This window comes from Enoplosus armatus, chromosome 15 (genome assembly GCF_043641665.1).
Source record: "Enoplosus armatus isolate fEnoArm2 chromosome 15, fEnoArm2.hap1, whole genome shotgun sequence".
Lineage (NCBI taxonomy): Eukaryota > Metazoa > Chordata > Actinopteri > Centrarchiformes > Enoplosidae > Enoplosus > Enoplosus armatus.
This window is the reverse complement of record NC_092194.1, coordinates 7,591,087-7,615,072: the sequence shown is the minus strand read 5'-3', so window position 1 is coordinate 7,615,072 and position 23,986 is coordinate 7,591,087. Positions and strand designations below refer to the sequence as shown.

At 41.3% G+C, this 23,986-nt stretch overlaps 1 protein-coding gene and 2 non-coding genes across 3 annotated transcripts in view; 1 reads left to right on the top strand and 2 right to left on the bottom strand.

Moving 5' to 3' along the window:
- arhgef10 (Rho guanine nucleotide exchange factor (GEF) 10) overlaps positions 1-23,986 on the bottom strand; it is a 40,687-nt gene that overhangs the window by 15,664 nt on the left and 1,037 nt on the right. The window contains exons 2-22 of the mRNA XM_070919925.1: positions 20,641-21,048; positions 19,155-19,478; positions 18,122-18,155; positions 17,700-17,788; positions 17,317-17,373; positions 16,420-16,607; positions 15,195-15,311; positions 14,476-14,587; positions 14,151-14,263; positions 13,962-14,039; positions 13,702-13,881; positions 12,209-12,325; positions 11,748-11,840; positions 11,008-11,178; positions 10,053-10,198; positions 9,234-9,418; positions 5,045-5,160; positions 3,532-3,659; positions 1,976-2,076; positions 1,539-1,660; positions 686-772 (exon numbers count right to left, since the gene is read on the bottom strand). Of these exons, the coding sequence (XP_070776026.1) occupies positions 686-772; positions 1,539-1,660; positions 1,976-2,076; positions 3,532-3,659; positions 5,045-5,160; positions 9,234-9,418; positions 10,053-10,198; positions 11,008-11,178; positions 11,748-11,840; positions 12,209-12,325; positions 13,702-13,881; positions 13,962-14,039; positions 14,151-14,263; positions 14,476-14,587; positions 15,195-15,311; positions 16,420-16,607; positions 17,317-17,373; positions 17,700-17,788; positions 18,122-18,155; positions 19,155-19,478; positions 20,641-21,048 (2,966 nt within the window). The remainder of the gene's footprint in view (positions 1-685; positions 773-1,538; positions 1,661-1,975; positions 2,077-3,531; positions 3,660-5,044; positions 5,161-9,233; positions 9,419-10,052; positions 10,199-11,007; positions 11,179-11,747; positions 11,841-12,208; positions 12,326-13,701; positions 13,882-13,961; positions 14,040-14,150; positions 14,264-14,475; positions 14,588-15,194; positions 15,312-16,419; positions 16,608-17,316; positions 17,374-17,699; positions 17,789-18,121; positions 18,156-19,154; positions 19,479-20,640; positions 21,049-23,986) is intronic.
- Positions 1,202-1,275, bottom strand: trnai-aau (transfer RNA isoleucine (anticodon AAU)). Its single transcript has one exon. It is a non-coding gene; the product is annotated as a tRNA-Ile (tRNA).
- trnaf-gaa (transfer RNA phenylalanine (anticodon GAA)) lies at positions 22,601-22,673 on the top strand. The gene has a single exon. It is a non-coding gene; the product is annotated as a tRNA-Phe (tRNA).

Sequence of the window (23,986 nt, the reverse complement as noted above, 5' to 3'; positions counted from 1 at the left end):
AAAAAAGCAAGAAGTACTACATACATTACTCAGGAAAAAACAAAAAAAGTCTCTCAACAGTGCATTATATATGCACACATCAAATTCATGTCACATTGTCCAATTTGAAAGACAAAATCTTGTGAAACACTTAATGTCCTTAAACATTCAATTATGTTAAAAACAACAGACATCTAACAACTTAAACATTTTCATTTTTCAGTTTAACATCTTTCAGCAACAGTTTATGTATTACCTCACCATGAAAATAACCAGCTAGAGTATGTTTATATCTTTAACAGACGCAGTGTTTTTCCTGATGGCCAAAAACACTGCATTAGCAGTGATTACTATGGTTATGACAGTCAGTGTATATTTTGAGAGAAACTTTAGTACCAAAGCAATCATTTCAAAACCCTGATTGTCTTTCTCAAGGGGACATTAGACATTTTAATAAATAAACTGCAGAAACGTACCATCTGCTCTGCTAACACATTATAGTGAAAAACAGCTCTCTGCCAAAAGTAAGAGTCAGACTCACTGACAGAAAAGTGGTTAAGCTTAAATAGTGTTAGCTGCTGAAAATAAGAGGACTATGAAACCGCTTGCCAATAAACACTTGGAATAAACTCTTATTTTGTGTAACTGTTGAAATGTAAGCTAACACACTGCTTCTTTTCTGAACGATGTAGGAGAAATGTCTCACCCAGACACAGCCATGGCCCACAACAGGGGTGTCTGCTGTGCTCTCTGTGTTGATGTGGGGCTCTGGATTATGAACAGCACATTCCACCTGCCACAGAATAGGAAGAAAAAAAGAGAGGGTAAAGAAAGATAAAGAAACAGGTCTGATGAGAACTTGCATCAAGTCATCACGCAGGAATTCACAGAGTAAGTAAAACAGGTGTTTCTAGTGTTCAGTTAGTATTAATGTCAATTAAGTGTCAATATAAAAACCCAGAAGAACCAACATGAGCTGGCCTCCCTGTCACTTTATACTTTGCTGGTCAGTGCTGACAGGTGTGGAGGAGCTGCTGACCTATTGGTGAGACTCTGGTACAAACTGTCCTTTACAAGACAACTTCACACAGACCAACTGACTACTGCTTTGTGGGATCTAGTTACAATAGGAAGTCCACAACTCCAACTGTCAACGGAGAAAGGATGTCCGTTTATCAACTGTCACATCAGCAGTACATTCATTCTCTCTTTCAAAATCTACTGGCCCGTACGGGGATCGAACCCGCGACCTTGGCGTTATTAGCACCACGCTCTAACCAACTGAGCTAACCGGCCACACATACAAAGGAATGAGGGATTTTTTTTTGTCGAATTGGACAGTCAATGTTGGCAGACATAATACTACAGTAAACGTTGTATGAGGAAGAGTGTGACACACACACAGACTGAAATAGGGACACTCTGCACTGGGACATTTGAATTGTATCAGTATAAGTGCTATCTTAAAAACCCTTGGTGTTATGAGCGACACGCTCGGCCCAGGACTATCTGCTTATTGCCTTCAGTTGAGGAAGTTACAGGAAAGGAAAATGTCTCACTTTGAACTCCTGTAGTTTTGACATGACCACAGGCATTTGTCGAAGCAGGAGAGGGTGTTTCTGCTTTTTGATCTGATTCCCATCATCCTCTGCAAAGAACCAGCCCTGCAGGTTGTCCTCCTCTGATGTAAAATACAAACACACACACTTGATTCAATAATGTACAGTATGCATTAAGTGTTTTCTAACCACAAGTCATATTGTAAAACTAATATAATCATCTTACTTATAATTGCTTTTAAACCGCTTTCATTTTCTCAGTAGATTTGGTCATAATATGTAGTTAACAACGACTGTAATTTGGTTATTCACAGGCAACAGATGGAAGAGATAGATAAATCAATAAGTCACTAACCATCATATCGTATAAATGCATGCATACACAGTTAAAATGCAACTGAGACAGTGGAGGAGTAGAGCCAGGCAGGGTGCCGTACCTAGAGCCAGCTTAGCCATCTGCAGGTTACTGATCCATGACTGTTTGATGGCTGGGCTGAGAGTATTGAACACTGCACTGAAGTAAGTGGGTTTACCCGACCTGCCATAGAGAGAACAAAAACACTGATTGTTAGAAAGTTAAAGGAAAATTCCAACCTTTACAGTAATACTATTAGCTCTATATCACAAATATATGACCAATGCATTTCAGAAGATATTTTGTGACAAAGTGTTTAAACTGACAGTGCCTCCTTTTTGTCAATATCTTCTTAAATGTACTTTGCACATTTTAATTTATTTAAGTGCAATGTGATAACTCAGGACAACAGCAATACACTGGACAAGAGGTCAGAATTCACAGCCGCAGGCTGCTACACTTTGCCAATGACACTGACAACAATGTTTTTATCATTTCTGTTCATTACAAAAAAAATCCCCTCTATCTGTATGGGGCTGCAATTACACACCAATGTACTGATTAAAAATAAAAGAGGCATTTTGAAGTTAAGAAAAGTTGAAAGTTAATATCTTACAATATAAAAGAGCTTTAAAAAGGCCTGATATTGCAGAATCAGTTCATGAACCAGACATCGTTGGAAGTGTTTTGTAAACCAAACATCAGCGATGCTTTAACAAGACTGTACTGAATGATTAATGTACTGCAAGATGCATCAACACTTAAAGCCTGAATCTATTTTATTATATATTAACAGTGGTGTGAATGTTTGAATATTCTTGCATACGCACCAGTCCACTGATTCAACAGTAAAATATCTAATAGGGTCAAATGAAAAGAGCTCTGTCTGGGTTGAATCCCAGAGAGGAGGAACATCAGTTTGCCTATTCAATGCTGACTGACTAGACGGACTGTGACAGAAATGCGATAGAAGTCAGTGTCAATTATTGCTTCTATCAGCAGCTCATGTAGGCATTACGTGTGTGTATTTGCTGTGTGTGTGTGTGTGTGTGTGTGTGTGGTGGGCCCTGTCACTCGCTGGCAGAAGTGTCGTGTTTTGTGTGTTTTGCGATTGAGGGATCAGGGGAAGAATGCGAGAGGCACAGCTGTGTTTCCAAACATACCCGTGGATAATCTCACCAGCTAAGTGCAGCAGGGATGCAGGATGGAGTGAGGAAGTGGAAGAGAGAGAGAGTGAAGCAAAAGACACTTACGGTTCCAGAGAGAATGTGAAAAAGCCAAAACAAGGTGCACCCTTGGGAGACCACGTGCAGGCTATAATTGTGTGTGTAAATGTGTGACATTTATTTGTGTTCAGCAGCAGCTGCAGCACTGGGTAGCCTTTGGTTGCAAACACTGATGCACATTCCCTCCCCTGAGATTCATGCCTCAGATTAGAGCTGGTGGAGAAACTTGTTTATCCAAATATCCAAATGTGCTCTAAGACAAACCGAGGACAAATAAGGCAAAGGTGGGGGGCGAGGACTGAGACTGGAGACTGTTAAAATGTTTTATGTGCTGTCTGTATGAAGGACCAATTAAAGCTAAAGAGGTGTGTGTGTGTGTGTGTGTATACATCTGTGCGTGTAAAACACAAACTTGTCTTGTTTGCCAGGCAGCTGGAGTTGTATCCTGCACCGGTCGGCTGCCCTGATCTCTTCCTCCTTCTTCAGTATCAGCCTCTGGAGACCGGATACCCAATCATGGGCCACCGTGGGGTTTACATTCTGTACACAAGGATATTGGAGGGATAGAAAGAAAAAAGATAGAAAGAAAGAGAAGGAGGAAGAAAGTCATGAAATTAAGGGAGTGGGAGAGAAAGAGAGGTTTAGGGATGAGCACAACAATGGGAGAAGGAGGGAAATAAATGTACTTCAGAGCATTTAAACATCAATAAACAACATTTATTTAGAGAAATTAGTGTAATTTAAGTTGAACAATGAGGACTATTTCCAAGAGGATCTGCTGCCTATACTGTCACTAGCATTGATAATGTAATGAAATCCAGTGCAACAGTCCAGTAACATATGCTACCTTTGAGAAATGTATAATTTCTCATTTTTGTTGACACAGTGTCAGAGAGCTGTTGATTTCTCAGGCTGTTGTTTGTGGTGTTTTTTTATTTAGACTGTATTATACTGGACTGTATGTGGTTTTCAATACTATGCTGTTCAATAATCAGACACAAAATGTACCATACATTTGAACAATTACAGCAGTAGTGTCTAACCAAACATCTTCATTACAAACACTGTACTGGTATATATATATATATATATTACACACATTACATATTCTAGCTCTGCACAAACAGTACAAGTCAAAATTATCCTTGTAATATGAAGCAATCGGAAATTTAGCCTTAAAGTGTAAAATAATTTGTATATCTTGACCTTTCAATACATGGCTCCAAAATGTACGAAGAACCTCAGTACACATCTATTATTAGAATCCTGTCAGTATCATTTAGGTGATGAAATTTAGTGTTGAGGAAAATGCTTGGCAGTGTACAGCTCACAAATCTCCTGCTTCTCTTTCCTTTCCAATCAATCTCTCCATCCCTCCCTCCATCTCTGGGACACATGTCTCTCTGAGAGCTTCTCTGTTCCTCGGCCTCCCACTCTGCCTCGGACAGACCTACCAGCACAGCACAAACACAGCCTCACACACTCATGCTGTGCTCTGCAAACTAAACCTCCATCCCACCAGCACAGCCAGGTGTGTGTGTGTGTGTGTGTGTGTGTGTGTGTGTGGCCACATGATATGACAGGCTTGAATGGTGCAAATCAAGACTTAAGAGACTCCTAGTCTCCAAGAGACAAATTGCCCACGCTGGCACATTCCACAGCTTAAACATTATATGCTGACATAACAGCCCAGCCCTCATGGACATCTGAGGGGAAACGCGATGAATGTGATTTTAAATCCTGAGGAACATTTGAGGAACATTTGTCAACTTTTGATCTCATATTTAGTCAAAATAACTAGTAATACACTAGTTAATAACAAATGAATCAAACTTCACCTCAGGGACAATGAAGACTAGAAATGTATTGAGTTCAACTGATGGGACTCAAACTCAGTGTGTGTGTTTAGTGCAGTCATACAGTACCTGGTAGTTGCCTTTGAGGCTGCTGATCATGCCGGAGATCTGGTTCACCAGGCTGAGGTCATGGATTAGGTTCTGCAGATCTTGGTACAACTGACCGGGTCCCATGTACAGCTTGTCTACACAGAAACACACAAAAGCAAAGTATTTTAAAAACAGCTAAATCTTCACAACTTTTACAACTCAAATAACTTGCAATGGATGTGAAGCTACGTTGTGCTAAGTTGAGATTTATTGTTTTTGTTACAAAGCTTTAACTATTAAAAAGGTGAGTTATTGCCCTGTTTTCAGCTCATAGATAGCAGTGACTACAATCCAATACAAAAAGTGGTTTCCTTGTGAGCCAGAAAGAATGAAAGCATACGAAACTGACAGGTAGCGAGGAAACTGAGCTGAGACCTAAAAGACTGATGTCTCCAACAGTCCCCTTATAGAAAGTCTGACACACAAGCAGCAATAAGTGAGGCCCGTCTGGTGAGAGAAGACTAACAGAGAGAAAGATCAATAAAGGCCAATCAGTCAGTTTCCCACAGGGAGCGGTGACAGCTCTGCAAACTTGGCAGTGATTCTCACCAGTGTGCTCACTTGTTCACAAGAACGCTGTGATCTAATGTTAGCTTCCAGAGGCCACACAAATATTGTGTTTTTGTGCTTTTGCATGTCAGCATATATCAATCTACCTGTTCTTGACTTGCATATCTATTCTCTGTGTGCTGCAATAGGTATTTGCCGCTCATCATTTTTGCACTTGTGCTCAAAATATCAAACCTAATGAGCCAATGTGATGTGATGAGAGCGGCCGCTGTGTTGTTGTTCTGTATCAGAAGGAAATAACGGCTTGCTTTGTGTGGACACAAAGCACTGCTGCACAGAAGACAACCACACAGCTCATCAAAGGACTGGCAGGCCTTTCCCTCTATCTATCTCTCATACACACACACACACATAAAATCATAAAGACAATCATGAAGAACAGCTTGTACAGAGCACAGGGAGAATGCCTGTCTGTCGGCCAAAATCGTCAACAGAAAAGTCATTTGATCAAATAGCTCAATTAACAAGAACAGGACTCTTTCAAATGAAAACCTAACTGCAAACATTTTAGTGCACACTACATAGGCCTTTGAACAAAGAATTAAATGGCACCAACATGACTTGAGTTCTCTTTGCTTCTGTTATTCTGCTTTCTCTTCTCCCTTTACTTCCTCCTCCTCGTCCTCGTCTTCCTCTACAATAGTCACAGAGTCTGCCTGGTTCTAACTCCATGGCAACCCACTCCAGTCCTCTCCTGAAGGTCTAGCTGACTGGGCATTTGGGGGAACCTTTTACCCCTGTTTGTGAGTCGCCAAAGTTTGCATTTGTAGGTGGTCTCTGGGAGAATTACTCTTAAATGTCTCCCTCTGAGTTTGTACACAAGAGGCTGCTCACAAACAGGAATTCTTTGTCGTCCTTACACATGCGTGAGCACCCCCCACACAGGACACAGCAGGCGTGTATTTGGGTTTTCACTGATGCTTTCATAGTCAGTGACCTCCTATAGTATATCAGTCATGTCACTTGATCAAATAATGGCCACCACCAAATGAGAAATGAATTGTTGGGAGTGTGTTGTGCACTTTTGTTGTAATGTTTTTGTTCATGTCAACTTTCTGCCTTCTCTAATGGAGCTGTGTGCAATTTTCATGGCTCATCAGTCCCAGCAAAGGCTGAGACACAGGGGGTTGAATTCAGGTCAGGGCAGAAATGCTGAATAAACCTCTTATGCTTGCTCTATGGTGCGTCATCCTAGGAACAAGTGCAGCCACAACAGTTCTATAGCCAGTATCATATATCATAGAGTGCCATCTTAAGACTCTACTTAATATTGGCATTGTTTGACAACAGAAAGGTAATTGAACTACATGTTTTGCAATATCCCTGTACTTGGTTTGAGTTTAAACCACACAGGCATGTTTGAATTGAAATTCTTTATTCAATGTCATCATATGAATCTATAAGTCCAGAGTTTTACACCATCTTTTGCTGTATAGTATCTATATTTAAAAGTAAAACTAATAAGAAACAAGGAATATATATAATACTACCACCACTGAATTGACCATTCCCACAGAAAAAACGGGCACTGTGTAACCCATTTCAACCCAGGTCCAACTTCCTAAAAGGCTCTTTGTGAGAGTGCCAAATGCCAAGATTTTTCTAACAAAACAGGCCTTGGAGCATCACAGGAATCACGCCAGTCATCCCAGCAATTACACACTTCCTAAAAACAAACAATATATCTACAAATTACATACTGACTGCAAGCAGCAGGAAAACCGTAACTTGAAATGGCCAGTCTGCATGGTGGTCTGATTGCTATGCAGCGTAGAGAGGAGATAAACTAAGCAGAGAGACACACAAAGAGGTGACATCATGTGCTGAAGAGTGTTTTCATCGTCTTCTAGCAGGCTGGTCACCGAGCTGCTTTTGGCTGAACACAGTGGACTGAGAAACAATTGTTTCCACTTGTTAAAAGTTCCTGGACAATGCACACATTTGTATGCACACACACACACACATTCCCAAAGACACACACAGAGCTGAAGTTGGTTAGCGAATAACTTAACCAGAGTGAGGGAACCAAGTGAAAGTCGAGAGCTTATTGTCTACTAATGCAGTAATTCAGTCGTGTCAAGGGAACAGTTCTACGTATTGACACTTCTCAAAATCAACACATGCACTTGTATCATCACATGGGGTTAAGATGACGCTGTGAACCTGTCTGTCAGTTGCAGCCCTAGGAAAACCCTACAGTCAGACCAGATGCTACTCAGGTCTGTCTGTGCCATCTGTTACGTACAGTCACGCAATTGCTATACTTTTCACACAGCTCAATGAAGTATCAGAGGGAGACGGGTGGCCAGGCAGGAGATGGGTGCAATGGAGAGCGCACTAAATGTGGCTTAAGTGGAGGTAAAGGGAAAAGGGTATAAAGGGCAGGTAAAAAAAAAAGGGGGGGTGAAATATTTTAAGGCAGTGGAAGAGGGGCTTGTATATACTCTACTTGCCATCATCTGCATAACAACCTCACACAGCAGGGGGACTAACACAATCACATGAGCATTGTCCCACTTACTTTCATTTACAGCTGTTATTGTTATACCCTGTGCACAAGGGTTGAAATGTATCCTGGCTATTACTGAACAATAATCTTTTAGTAATCAAGCATGGCAGGTGGACTGTATACCAACACATATAAAACATCACAGGATTTATCAAATGATAAAAGACTGAACATTATGTAACTGTATTACAGATGTCAGATTAGAGGGAGAGATTGAGTGCAGAGTGTATTTCAGTGGTAGTGATTCCAGCCCACTACCTTTGGCAACTGAAAGAGTGAGCCGTTGACCTCAGCTTGAATACATACAACCTTTGACAGACCAGGGATAATACAGTACCAAATCACTCACCAGAGACCTAGAATAAAAACTGCAGTGCTGTGACCACAAAATCATACACTCTCTTTACGCCTCTAGTCTGTCTGATCTGGGCCTTTTAAAGTGGCTGAGCAGCTGTCTGTGACAGGGGAGAACCCAGTGGAAAGACTGAAATCATTGGACTCTGTCGCCAGCAGACCAGAGGATTGCAGAAGGAAAAAATACACACACGGTGGCTGGATGGTCTGTGCGGGACCATTTTAGAAATGTCTGTAAATGTCTAGCAAGAAACAACTATCTATTCACTCTATGTATTGATAATGGAGGAGACAACTAGCTCTGCTTATTAAAACTGTGCAAATCTATCTTATTCAATCAAATCACTACAGTTTTTGCAATGCTGCAAGTAATATAATATAATAAATATAGCCCTGAAGAGAGCAATACTTTAAAATACAACCTATTATCTTCAGATTATGTAGAGTCCAGCCCAAGTATAGATATTTACCTTTGATCACCACCACGAACTTCATTAACCTGTCACCAAGCACAAGCATTCAACTGACCAGCAGTTGTTGGCTCCTATCCCAGAGTCTCAAATCCTCACGGCCGATACATGGATCAATCCTCAGCTGCTTGGCACTCTCTAACTACACAACTAATTGAAATCTCGTACCTTTTCCACTTTTTGTCCCCAGTTTACAGAAAGAGAAACAACCTCACAGACAGACAGGCACACTTAAAATAACAGGCTGTGATCCTGTGGTTCATACTTGGCTTAGCGTTGATGACCACCTTTTCCCCAGAATGGGGCGTTTGGTAGTGGCTGTTGTCGGCCATGTCCTCGCTGGATCCAAACTCTAGCACTTCCACGAAGCTCAAAGGCACGCTCCACTTTAGGAGGAACCTCTGGTCGAGTGGGGCATTGCCACTGCCACTCCCACTGCCATCCTGACATCTGGACAGAGCAGAGAGAGATGAAGGTGATGACACAAAGTAGCTCTGGTTCATGTTGTTAACATCTTGTTTGTGGAGAATAAATGTATCTCCTGCACCGTGTGAGGGGGAAGTGTGAGTGCAAGAATAGGCGAAGGCAGGTAAAGAGATTAAATTAACATCCGTGTCAGTGGAGGAGGCCTATGGATGCCATGTTTGAAAGATAAGAGGTCACTCATCTAGAAAACCACATTTTTGTACAAGTCAGTGCATGTTTCCTATAGGCCTTATGTGGTAACTAACATGTTATAATTACAGGATAGAAGCTGAAAAGCCCATCACTCTTGGCTAAATAGAAAGCCACAGTGGGTACATATGTGTCCAAACCCAGAGACTCAGAGTGGTCAAAAGTCAGTGCTTACCATCTTTCTCTACACTTAAGACTTTCTTCAGTTCAGACAGACTTTTACTGGCAGGAAATCCTTATTGCATTTAACATTCCCTTACAGGCAAAATGAACTATACAAAAAAGACACACAACAAATTCAATTTCTAAAATTGTAAAATGGTAAAGAGATTACAGGATATTGCGCCCAAGGAGAGGAGAAGGTGCAAATTAAAGGAGAGATTAGGAACTGGTTTGCGGTCACTCTTACCGGATATTGGGCGTGGCACACATGAGAACATCATTGAGCAAGAAGAGGCGCCGCTCCTTGGTTTTGATGATTTCGCCACGCTCATTGTAGACCGTCTCCACCATGTCGTCGGAGCGGATCAGGTAGCGGCTGCCATTACTCAGAAGCTAAGGGGTAGGGATGATAAGTCAGAGTGATGCTATGCGACTGTACAGCAGGAGTTTGGATCTCTGATTACATTGATATTTTGTTTAAGTACTTAGCTAACAATACCAAGCTCAGAGAAGGACTGTCGACCATACAGAGACCAAGATTACTCACATTCCACTAGGCTTCATTGGTTTACATATAAAAAACAATCCTGATGCACTTTAGCCTATACAGCTTCTGATGACATCTGAAAGTGAATTCTAGCGTATCTTTTTTTAACTCTGGGTATCAAGGTATCCCAAAATAAGTCTGGCCGGGAACCTTTGCCATGTGTCATCTCGCTCTTCTGTCCCCCATGTTTCCTGTCACTCTCTTCTGTGAAACCATCCACTTTGGGTTACAGCATATAATACATGGCTATCAATTAAAGTCTAGGAGGAACAAAAACTCCTCTGCCCCGTGCAGGGTATCCTGTAAACACATGTTTCTACACAGATGGCAGAGTGGGTGGCTGCAGATAGACAAATAATTACACCGTGGGGAAAGCTGGTGTTTGTACACATGCACTAAAAATATGCTATTCAGACAAGAGAATACTTGAGAAAATGTGGAGCTCAAGTGCCTAATGGCCGCCCACACTGGGACAAAGACAAAAGCCACAGCATATGCTAAAAGAATCAAACATCAGCCAAAAATGTGCACACTGACTGACTTGTGAGTACATCATCAACTCTAACCACTTTCACAATCAGCATATAAAAAAGCACATCAGCACCAGCACTGTACATGCATGCCAGGAGGCACACACAAGGAGCAGCCGGCAGACCTTGTTGAGGTAGCGTTCGTTCATGGCCTTTGCAATGTGTCGGATCTCGCAGCGCTGGTCAGCTTCCCTCTTCTTTTCGTTGAGCTTCTCTGCCAGTGTCTCCAGTTCAGTCAGGGCCATCTGCAGGGCCAGACGGTCTGCATGACCCACTGGTGTGTTCTTCAGCATGTCCTGATGAGAAGTCACACATTAGTCAGTCATTCATTGATTATACATATTGAGGACCAATATGTCAGTGCTTTTTAACAGTTTCATTAACAGGATAAAAAACAACCTGCACCACAACTCTCCCTAAATCACGTCCAATGACATTTGAAATCATGCTCTCTCTTACACATCCATTTTTTCTATATTTATATAGCACACATCCTCATGACTTTAATAATATAATACATGCAGATTACAATAATATCATTGTGTGGTATCATGAACACTCAAGCTATTTTGGTTGGTATTTGTAGTCATTAAACTGCTGTTATACATGTTTATACTCAATAAATAAGCCAGTGTCCCATATTTTGTCTAAGGATTCCTGCAAGAGACACCGGAAAGAAGATTAAAAGAGATCTGAGGGAAACATTTCTCCTCAGGGCATTTCCCTGGCCTCCCCTTGAGGTAAGCACTTTGAAAAACAAAGTGCCTTGATTTATGTGTGTGGCACTCCCTCTGCTGGTGAATGTACTGTACATACCACACTGTCCATTTACTGTAGAGGAGCTATAAATAAGATGTCATTATACCTGAAGGAGCAGAATGAACTGTGGGAATCTCTGGATAGGTTTCATCATCAGGCCATACAAAGTCATTCGGTCACTGCTGGTCTCCTGACGATGCTGTGGGTGAGAAGACTGGTTTACTGCAGTGTGGTGAGGAACCAGTCTAAAGATTTTAAAAAGGATGCATGCGGGGTACAGAGTTGAATTTATCGGGCAAATTCATGTACTACATGAAATGATTCTACCTGTCTTGTATTTAATGTGATTAGCTGTCTTTACTACCAACAGGCAGCTGAACAACAGCAAGAATTTCATGGTTTCATGGTTAAAACAAACAACTGTAGGTCCTTTCTAATGAAATGCACAACAATAAAAACAAAAACATTAAATCCCTATTCAAGAACAATATTCATGACATCATTTCCACACTGCACTGTAGTTCCAGTGTTAATTTAACACTTTGCATTTGTAAGTTTCTCTCAAACCTTGAGGAATTCCAGGAAGCCAGGTTTGGAGGCGCACGTCTTCCTTACCACTGCCATTGCAGTGCTGAAGTTGTTCACATACTCACTGTAGGCATCCAGCACCATGGACTTTGAGAACTGTTGAGAAACACAGATGTTTATACGCATTAATCACTTAATCACTTGCAGGAATAAAGCCAAATAAAGCCAAATAAAGAATGTTCTAAAAAGATTATTTCTTCAAACATGAACAACACAGGTATCTCAATAAGCCTTCTTAGCATAGCTAGTAAATAACACAGATAAAAATAGTTGCTTTCTCAAACCTTCTTTATATTGCTCAGTAAACTCATATGAAATGCAGATTAATCTAGTTTTGTTCGTCAGCCAAATGGCCTTGCTCCTCTTATGATCTCCCAAATATTGGCTGAATATGATCCAGCTGAGTTTCTTGGGACATCTAAAATTGGACTGATAGTTTTTAATAGCCATAATAGAACTCTACCATCAAATGTACGATTATTTTGGAGATAATGGAGAAAGTAATAATGCTGAACCTTGCTGCAGTGCTACTTTGGGTGTTGTGCATGTTACACTTTTCTCCTGCACTTAAGTTCCGAATTATTTCAACATTGCAAACCTTTATAAGCCAGATTTAAAACTCTTTTAGTTTTAAATGTCGTAAGCCATTAATGACTTTGACATGACAATGTTTATGTTTTTATTTTGGTATTTTTATTGAACACAGTTTATATGTAGCTTAACAAAGAAAACAGTTAGCAAGCCCATGTCAGCATGTCACAGGGCTGAGAGTAAATGTGGATGAGTTCTTTCAACATTTAAAGATGGAAACTACCCTCATCTTCATTCGCTGGAAGAATTTGCAGGTTCTCTGAAACTAAATTCTATAATTCTAAACTGGCAGGTTTCAGAACGTTGGTTGTAGACCAGGCACATTGCAAGTAGTTGCAAGTTTCAACTCGCTTCATCGCGAATCTTTGGTCTGAACTGGCCTTAAGGAATAGGGAATATTCCATTCCCAAAATAAGCTCTGAGTGTGCAAATCCTGTTGTTTTATGTTGGGATGAGAATTGTGAGGTGAGAGAGGGCAGTGAGCAGACTTCAATTGGGTCTCATATGGGTCTCACTGCTCCTCTGATGTCATGCCAGGGGTAGATTTTTGGACAAAAACAAGGAAGTGAAGTGGTAAGCAGGACAGTGTGAGATGAGTTATTTTGTTTTAAAGATCCTTGCCTATGAGTTTCTCAGCAGCCAAAGTCAAGAGGAAGGTGGAGTACATACAAGGTGGAGTGCAGCTTTCTGTGTCTGCGCGAGAGCAACTGTCTTTGATATGAAGTAAGATGGTAAGAAAAGGAGGAGTCTGGCTGTGCTGCATGTAATCATCACAAATGCCATAAATCATCAATGGATCAACAGCTGGATAGTCAGGTCATGTTGACTATTCAACATATTGGTGCAGTTTAAAAGGCTTTAAAATTACAGCCACAGCTTACCGATGCCACAAAGACATCCCCAATCATCTCCAGGCTGTCCCACTCCGCAACACGGCTCGCCAGGGCGATCTGGAACAGGAAGTGGCACTGCAGGATCTCACGCACACGATAGAAGGTCATCTTCAGTTTCCTGTCGCTCAGCAGCCTCGGCTCAAGCTGGGACAGGGGCTTCTCATATTGCTGATAAAGCAGACAATGTGAACTGTAATAACAAACACTTCAAAGTGGCTTTGGCCATCACTGCAGACGTACTCGCATACCTCTAATATCCTCTTCAGTGCATCAAGATAGTTCTTCTCACTCTCCAAAATAGATCCCAATATACATCTTCTCACCAGCTGTGGAGGATAAATACCCAACCATTGGTCTTTAGGCATTTGGCATGGTTATCTTTAACAGCATATTCACACAGTAAAGAGTTACATATAGTTGAAGAGCATGTTCATTACCTGTTGCTGTGAAAGACCCTCTGGTGCTGGACACAGCACTGGCTCAACATTAAAACAGTCCACCTCAATGAAGAGTTCAGACTCCTCATCCTCAAAACAAGCAGACTTCCTCTCTAAAAGATTAAGAAGAGAGAGCAAGTAAAGCACCATAAAGAAATGATAGCAATTAAACAAACAAACCATCATGATGACGTGACAGCATGATGGTTTGCCCTAAAATACTGAAACTTTCACATTAATGCTGATTTAATATAAACGGGAGGGGTGTGTATAGCTACAGGAATTGCTGTTTATGAAGGCAAACTGTCTTTTCAGGACTGCATACCATGACAGAATGACTTGGTTTTGATGAAAGAACGTCCCTTCTTCACTGCAGCTTTGGTTTTCTCAAGCCCATCTTTGGTCCCTTCCTTAGCTGCCTTCACCAGCTTTTGCATCTTTGATGAGACAAAAATACACTATTATCTGTACCGCAAAAAGTAAGTCATTTTTTTCACAGTCAAGAATTTCAATCCAAGGTGAATCTTAGTCTACTTTGTCTAAACTATAGTTAAAAAGCTGCTGAACTGAGCTATGCAAGACAGGAACAGTGTTAGAGTAGGGATGAAGATCGTGTAATACAGGAGAGCAAAGTTGACCACAGACACAGACACAGTAACTGGGACATCAGCTAAAAGTAGTTGCAGTTTTTCACTACTTTGAAAACATCTTTATATCAATGGCTACTATCCATCAAAACAAAACTCAATTGCTGGTGTCTCAGTTTACTGCAGAATTGAACAACTTTACTCAAGAATGTATCCTTAGCTTCACAGCCTCTAATCTATAAACATATAACGAGACAGGTCAGTGCAGCAGACAGGGAGGCAAATGAAATGTATGCAAACCCATCACCAGTCCCACCAACACAAGTCATTCACATCAGAGCAGGATGAGGGCACCGAGTCAGTGAAAGACGCCCAGAGTGGTTAGCTAGACTGAGAGTAAAGGGTTGGGACTACTTTGTCTAGAACAGACAGGTGAGGTAAGCCTCAGGTAGTTTACCTTCTGCTCGTGTTTCTGTTTTAGCTGCTGCAGCTCTACCGTTCCCACTGTATTTGCCATTAGATCTTTCATCTTTTTCTCATAGTGTTCTTTCAAGCGTGTCAGATCTTGAGAGAGCTAAACAAAAGCAAAGCAGGCGTTACAGGTTATGGTTTTGGAATGAACTTACACCTCAGAGCCACAGAAAACTCATTTTTATCTTGATATGTGTGTTGCTAGACTGCTGACTCTATCCTCCGCCAAAAATCCCCTTCTGCTTAACCCACTTAAACTGCATCAGGAGAAGAAATTAACTTTTCCAGAGGGCATGCCTTTCCTTGATCTGATGTTCATGGGCATTTTTTCCTTTATTAGGGCCAAAAAAACACAACATACTGGAAAATGATACTTAGTTGGATCACTAAGATCTGATTTGTGATCTCATTTGATTGAAATATAATAACATAGCAGTACCAGTTTCTGACAACTGTCTCTAACCACAATATCGACTGTTATTTACTGTTTATTACTGCAGTTGTCTTCATTTTTTCAAAAATGTTCCTTCGTTTTGACAAATTCAACAATAGTTGCATTTATGTGTAAATAAATATTCATCAACTCAAGACATAAAATGTACAAAATTAAGTATGACATAGAAATAAAATAGCTCTCCAATTACTGGAGGGAGTTTTCATCCACTCATTTCAAGCCAATTGGCATTTGGCATAAGATTTTTTTTTGCCTGAAGCATTCATTAATTTCGGACCATGCTGCAGTGAAAACAAAGTGAAGTTGAATTCTCAAAACCACAAGCCAAAACATTACAGAGTGCAGCCAGCTGACTCAAAGCCAGAGCGATCTCTCTCAGGTCTGCAGAAGCAAAAGGACTGTTGATTCCACATCAAATGCACAAATGGACTGAACATTATTAAACTCTTGATCCGTGAATAATTTGACAACAGGTTTAGAACAAGTACAATAAAAGGATTTGTTTCACCCTAGAAATTCAACTAAACTACAACAAACAAATAAGTGACCTCTGGACTCGAGATCTATATCAGAGTGGATATGTGGAGGGTGGAAGAGAAAAGCCCTTTTCCTAAATTCACCAATTACAAATAAAATGAATCTCTGCTTCATCCACTGCTGCCATCCGCCCACCTAAAGATGTACAATATAGTGACAGAAGAGATGTTTCTTGGCTGTAATGCTGACAGAGAACTGTGAGGGTGATTGTTATACACACATGGGTTTTCCTCTGGGGTGGCTTTCCTCTCATAAAGGCGTGGGGCAGGCCGTTCTCAGGGCGACCTTCCCCGTCGCTGGCCTCGTCGTAGCTTTCAAACTCGCTAGAGCTCCAGCCATTGTCGAGGGAGCTGTTGCAGCCGCCCTCCTCGCCAAGCTCCACGTCATCATAGATCATCTCATCGGGATCTGTATGAAAAAACAGCACAGATATAGAAAATGTAATCAGCAATAGTATAGTTTGGCTGTAACTTTAACGTAAATTCCAGGGCCTACAGAACAATTTGGAGGGTATATGCAGTGACAATATACTGCGCTCAAATACAACAGTCATGAAATAAATACTGTCTTTGAAAAGCTTGTAATGTTAAATTGTAGGTGAGAGCAGGTCAAAAGTGTGCTGATTGGGGGCGCCTCGGTAGCTCACTGGGTAGTGGGCGTACCATATAGGCCTTACAGCAGCGGCCCGGGTTTGATTCCGGCCTGTGCCCTTTGCTGCATGTCGTCCCCTATTTGCTATCACTATCCAATAAAAAAAGTGTGCTGATTTTACATGGTCATTTTCAATGCCATAGCTTTTGTGCCATTGTCCAAAATTGCATCATATCATAAAGTGTTCCTGTTAACCCCCTCAATAAAAATGGAACTACTTTACTCAAATCATAAACTTCAGAAAAGGTAATATCAATTGAATGGCAATTGTAGTGGATTACCAACCAGAACACTCAAGTTAGTTTCATGCAACAGCCTAGCACAGACTGAATTCAAGTATTTGAATTTTTGAAAAAAAGAAAAAAAGAAAATGAGAACACTTGAAGCGAAAGTGAGCAGCGCCGACAGACAGGAACTAAAATACTGAATTTGTGAAATGTAGGAACGAAAGATTAATTTGACAAACCTGTGTTGGAGTCAGAGTTCTCTCTGGGCACGTCATCATAAATCACCTCATCTGGATCTGAAGCATAGACGAAACGTTCACAATAACTAATGCATGATTTCTTACATCACATTGGGTTGTTCACACAACAAACACGATGTAATGTAAGGGGGATCTAAAAGAAAAGCACACACAAGGGTCTGCTTCCTCAAAAGAACAGGGAAGGAAGTGTCTGGGAATTCAGTTGTGTCAAAAGAAAAAAAAAAAAAAGATAAAGGCACCCTGAAGGCATGCACTGTGTGTGCAGAGGCAAGTATAGAGAACTGAAACAACAGCAGTATTCTTTCCATGGAAATTATACATGCAGCTCTATTTCTACATTTGTTGTGGATATCATTCCTTACTTTCCATCCATGCAGTGTTGGCAGGATCTGACGCCCATTTAGCCAAAGCATCCTCTTCTCTGATAGGTGGATAATCTTCACTGAAAACACTTAAGAAAACACGTAAACAAACAAAATTATAACTCTACAAAATATATATGTATTCTATGTACTCAGTATAATGTCAGGAAGCAGAGAAATAATCCTATATTTTTCTATGATGTGATATATATATATATATATATATATATGTGATATAATCTATGTATTACCACTGACATGAAGGTAGCAGTCATCTATAATACATTGATATGGATCAGTAACTATAATTGTAAATAAACTTTGCATACATCTCTTAAGATACAGCACTATACATACATACACACAGACACACATATACATATATACATAAACATGTTCTAACTGTGTAGTATGCCACATACCTGTCAGAGGTGATGCCAGTCCCAACCACAGTGACTGAAGGAGGAAAGAGAGAACATATTACACAAAGAAAACCCACAACACTATACATGTTCTTGTCTGTGACTCTGTTTTTAGGTTACACAGTACTCATGATCCAAGCACAAAGTATTGTTAAGAGCATGGAAGGACCTATTGAAAATATTTTTTTAAAACACAATATACCATTATCAATGGTATCAATGTTTCAGAAATCAGCACACTGTATGGCAAGCAACTCCAAAAGATATTTAAAAAAAAGATTTAGAAACAGTGTTGTAACCTTGCCACCAGGCGTCACTGATGATTCCATATCTCCTAGATTACCTATGATTTACACAAGATATTTTCTTGTAAATGTGCTTCCATAAATCTCACTTGACACATGTACCTAATTCAAAATCCCACGATAAGATAAACACTCCTAGGAACATGTCAAGGCAAAAGTGATAACTGTAGCAAAATGTCCTTGCTATGTATATCATGGGCAAAATAACTCTCAGATAAAAACAACACACTGCGAAAGTGTTAAGAGTTTTCTACATCATCACACGCATCTGTGACTTTCAAAACTCTTTCGCTAAAACATCTGAGTATTTCAATCTGGTGAAACCTTGGTAAGATAATTACAGTGTAATCAGACTCCTCAGCGTGCCAGGCCACAGGCTTGGACTCAGCTACTGCTAGATTTTAGGGAAACCGGAAAATCCTCACAGCCAACACAGATCTTTGGGGAGGGCTAAATTTAGTCCCTACTTCCTTGTGGCAAGGCTTTAGGAAAAACAAGAGAAAGGAGAAAGGACAGAGGATAGAAGTAGCTGAGACAGCTTTTACGTGTCACAGCCTTGTACCTCGAGGTCTGAGTGCAGTGAGAAAAGAGAGGAAGAATTTTACTCAAAGTAAGTATATTTGAAAATAAACACTGGTCAATATCTGTTCTACTTCATTATTATTTTATGAATCATTATTTAGAAAAGCATTTTCAGAATTCCCCCACTGCTGCAGGCTCTACTTTACCATCCTCATCCATGGAGAGGTGTCGAATGATGACGGGTGTGGTGTAAGTTGGTGTGATGAGCGGTACACCAGAGGGGGTTGCATAGCCACAGGGAACTGGGACTGAGTATCCTGACGTGATGCCCACAGGGCTGGTGTGGATATCCTGGGACTCTCCCTCTCGTTCTTTGGGCTCCATTGGTGAGGAAGCAGAAGAGGAGGGTCCATGCTGCTGCTCAAGCTGCTGTAGCTGAAGAGGAGTGATGTCAATCACAGAGTAGGGGTTGACTTTGCCCTGGGAGGAGGTCCTGGGGATGGCCTGTGGAGGGTCCTGGCCTTCCCTGGCTGGTGAGGGAAAGAAGATACATCACATGCACAATTACACAATAATGAATGCAACATCATTACTTCTCTGACCAATTGAACTAAACAGCTCTTGAGTTCTACCAAAGCAACATTTTGAGCTGCCAAAAGAGTGAAAAAGCAATGACTTATAATGTATTTCCCATTGTATTATTTTATCATTTAATTTTTCTGATTATACTGAACACATATGCATTACTGTCATTTTCATGTACTTACATAGAACAATAAATGTCTGCCAGTTACAAACTGCAAGCATTTATTTTATATGCCTGACAAGTTAAACTTCATTTGTTCTGATTCTCCAGAGAACTTTGTTAATTCTAATACACATAAAACTTTACTGATCTATTAAACATTACACTTTTTACACTGCTGTCTAGGGTTATAGTCAATGGCATTCACACTGCACCCATTACTTGTCTGGATCATGTGTGAACCACCAATGCTCTACCACATCTGGGTCTATCATGTACGACAAACTCATCTGCACAGGTGGTCCACTTCAAAAAGCCCTGTTGTGAGTAGGAAGTGGGGACATTCTGAACAAGCTTTTTCAAACAGCTTTGGATAAAGGTACAGGGTTAGGTTGGGACAAGAAGTGACATTTTGCAGTATTGAGTAGCCAATGATGGTTTCTCATGATGATAGAAATAAAAGCTGTGTGTGTGTGTGTGTGTGTGTGTGTTCCAATCATGCATGCTTTATAATAAGGGAAAAAGATGGAAAATTAGTGCAGTGTTGACATCCCTTCACTACAGTACTACAGAATAAGTAGAGCCTGGCCCTGCCTGCTGCTGCCGCTGCTGTCACGGCGTTCAGTGATAAAAGCCAGACAACCTCCAGCACCAGACAGCCAGAGATACAAGGTGTCATGAGAGAGACAGACTGCCCCACTTTACTGCTTCACTTTAGCCTGAGCTGAAGGGGCTGGATTACAGCCAGATAATGCACATAAACATTACAGGAGAATGTGGAGAAGCTGTTAGAAGATACCACACATATTGAAAGCATTATTTGTGGTCAACTAATTTCCAAACACGACTGTGAGGAGCTTCTGCCCTGAGGAAAGGCTAAAATGGCCTTAAATACTCTCACTCCCGTAGAGCCAACAAAAAAATGTCAACACTTTTGGGTTACAAACCTGTTCTTCCAGGATCTGTCTCTGCATCATCATCATCAAGAAGAGGGGGTGGAGGAGGTGGTTGTAAATCTGTCTCCTTGTCATCAGTCCCCTCAGCAGCAGATGTCCCCTCTCCTTCTGCTGTTGCTCCACCTGCTGTGGAGGATCTGCTTGTGGCAACTGTTGCGTCTGCTGATGATGAAGCTGTGTTTGATATGGAGGAAGGTGCTGGGGGGTCTGGGCTGGGGAGATGGCCCTCAGGGTGACTGGCCACCATCTTGTCCTGGCCCTGACACTTTCCGCTGGGGTCTAGAGGAGCTGGAGGTGCAGGGGGTGGGCAGTCAGCCTCAGGGATGTCATCACCACTGTCATCAAAGTCGAAGGCTTCCCCCTCGTCTTCATCTGCAAAGGGGACGTTTTCTGCCAACACTGGAAACAGAGATGGGGTTCAGAGAGATAGAGTGCTGGATCCGGAGAATATCAGATAAAAGATGATATTTATGATGAGAAGCTGGTGAAGATTATGTTATATAATTTCTACTGAGGTAGTTATCCCTTTAATATATCTGGTTATATTAGGACATTAGGAGTATAATTACAGCAGTACCTAAATGTGCAGTGCCTAGCACTTGCTTTGTACCAAATGCCATCTAAGATGTTCTTGGTCAAATAAGTCCGGAAGGGTCACTCTCTCACTGCAATGGGCAGTGACTGTGAGACAATTACAGTGTGAATCCTTAAGTTACAGTATATAAAGTCTTGCGAATAAGAACAAACTACACACAAAGCAATAATATCTAAACTTTTGAAACGTTGTGACCTGCGACAGTTAAGTAGCTATGCCCTTTGTATAAAAAAAGACCATACAAATTAGCCTTGGACTAATAAAGTACATAACCCTGGGATGACAGACAGAGTCAACATACCGCACTGTATGCTTTTAGGGATTTGGCTAAACATAAGTTACATTTAGCTAGGAGCCTTTAGGTAAGATGTTAACAGATACACCGTGGGTGGCAGTTTTAGTCCTTGGGCTGTTAATGTTAAAGGACTGAGCCACATACAGACTTATAATTAAGGGTGGGGTCTACTGCAGCAGTATGTTTTCTTACAGACATTTTTACATCAAGCATCTGCACTGAAACAGCACATCAGCTGCACTACTTTATAGCAAAAAAACAAACTAGGGCAGAGCTACAAGATGTAGTTAGTGTTCAAAGGCGTCACGTTCACATCAGAGCACTCACTTGGCAGCAGACAGGAAGGGAACAACAAATGTCTTTCCAGTTTCCACACTGCAATTAGGCCAGCAGGAAAGAGAGCTGTTACTCCCTCCAGTGAGTAGAGCAGCCTGGGCTTTGCATTATTTCTGATCTGATGAATAAGAGTGTGGGCCTGAATGAAGCCCAATTAAGAGCAAGAGAGAGTAAAAGGATTGGGAATGCAGAGGCTCAACTTTCATCTGCTGACTGAATGTGTAAAGACAGTATTTTAGGTTTCATTCAGTGTTCAATGTAGTGAAAGAAAAAGAAAAAAAGACTGAAGTACAGAAAACACTCCAAAAAATCAACTTGAATTCAATGTTGTTGAAAATATCAGGTAATCATTTGAACAGGGTTCACAGAAGGATGAACTGAGCCTAAAGCACAGAGCTTGAATGGAAGAAACTCCCATTCCCACCATTCAACCATTCAACCCCTCCAACGTGCTGCTGATTTTCCTATAGATTTTTCCTCTTCAGAGGACCTTCTAAATGAACGTCTCAGCATGTTATTCTATCTTTGTCATCGTGTTTCTAGCAAACATGCCACAGATTCTTTGTGAGCACTTTCATCAGTAGTCACAGCTTGATTGTATTAATTTACAGTTGGAGTATTACTCTCATATCCTGACTGTGATCCCAAAGAAAACAGAAAATACCACGTTTGCACGGGTTCATTTCCAGAACAACTTGATGCAACCTGACCCCACAAGATCAATTGCCGAAATAGCTCAGTTGGGAGAGCGTTAGACTGAAGATCTAAAGGTCCCTGGTTCGATCCCGGGTTTCGGCATTTTGACCTCTCCCTGCACCCAGGCACTTCTGAGTCGCAGTCTGTGTAATTCCTCCATAAAGCTAGGCACCTATAAACACCTAGGCTACACCTTTTCCCTGTAACACATAACAATATCCATTATGCATTAGTTCTTCCTGCCGGACTCAGTCAACTTAAGCATTTATGTGGCCATTTAGAGTTTAGTTTAAGGTTATTCTTTACACACAACTGCCATCAAAGGAAGCACGTTCACTGTTGCAAAATGCTGTGTTATGCCTCCAGGCTTGAGCGGCCCACTGGTAGTGACCACGTAAATCTTAACTCAAAGAAACTCCCTGTAGCAAAGCCAACAACTTTGAAGTCCCTCACAGCAATGTACACCGCTCTAAATCACCAGTACAATTCCCCCAGGCTTTGACAGGCAGTTGTTCAACTTTGTAGTCAGTGTATGAGGGAACGGTCCGTGACTAATGGTTCAGGTCAACATCGTGACCCCAAGTCCATCTGCACCTATGACTACAGTTGCACGAGAAGAGAGGTGCAAAGAGCAAACCTGGAAACGGAGATGCTATCTGTCTTTTTCCATCTGTGTGGGACCCAGAGATAAGGCACAGCTAGCTGGCTAATAGTCAGCAGTGCTCCAGGACTGTGGCATGTATATTCATGTGCCAATAATGGACCCAATATGCACTCCGATCCTCTGTCTGTGGTGTCAATGTGAAACACTTGACTGTGCCAGAATAGAACAGGACTTGATTTGATTGGATGCGGCCAGATGACGAGTCACAACTGGCCATTCAATAGTACATCTGCAACTATGCGTAGATGAGACCATCGATGGCTGCAGCTTAATTATACTGTGGATACTGTGGATGTTGACCCTATTTTACAGCGCAAGCACACATATGTGTACACACATACACACATAACCGATCATGTGAGGCTCTTCTAGCTCTTCTAAACTACGTTCATAGCCCAACCCTAAACTGGAAATAAAAAAGTATCTTCACTTTGCAGGATTTCTCACATCTTTCTGCCCTTGTGAGAATGCAAAGTACAAGATCATGGAGAAATACCCATGCAAGTGTGTGTGTGTGCACATGCACGCTGACACACATACCCTTGCTGAGGTGTCCATTGTCAATTCATAATCACAATATGGATTCTGTTCTGTGGGCCTATCTCCACACTGCTAAATAATGGTCTGCTCAAATGAGTCACCGGGTTACAATCCGCTCCAGCATCGCCCTGGCAACAAAGCAAGTGACTGGCCAGCTGGAGACGAAGCATTTCTCTGGCCTGTGTCTATCCCCGGAGGCTGTGTGTGTGTG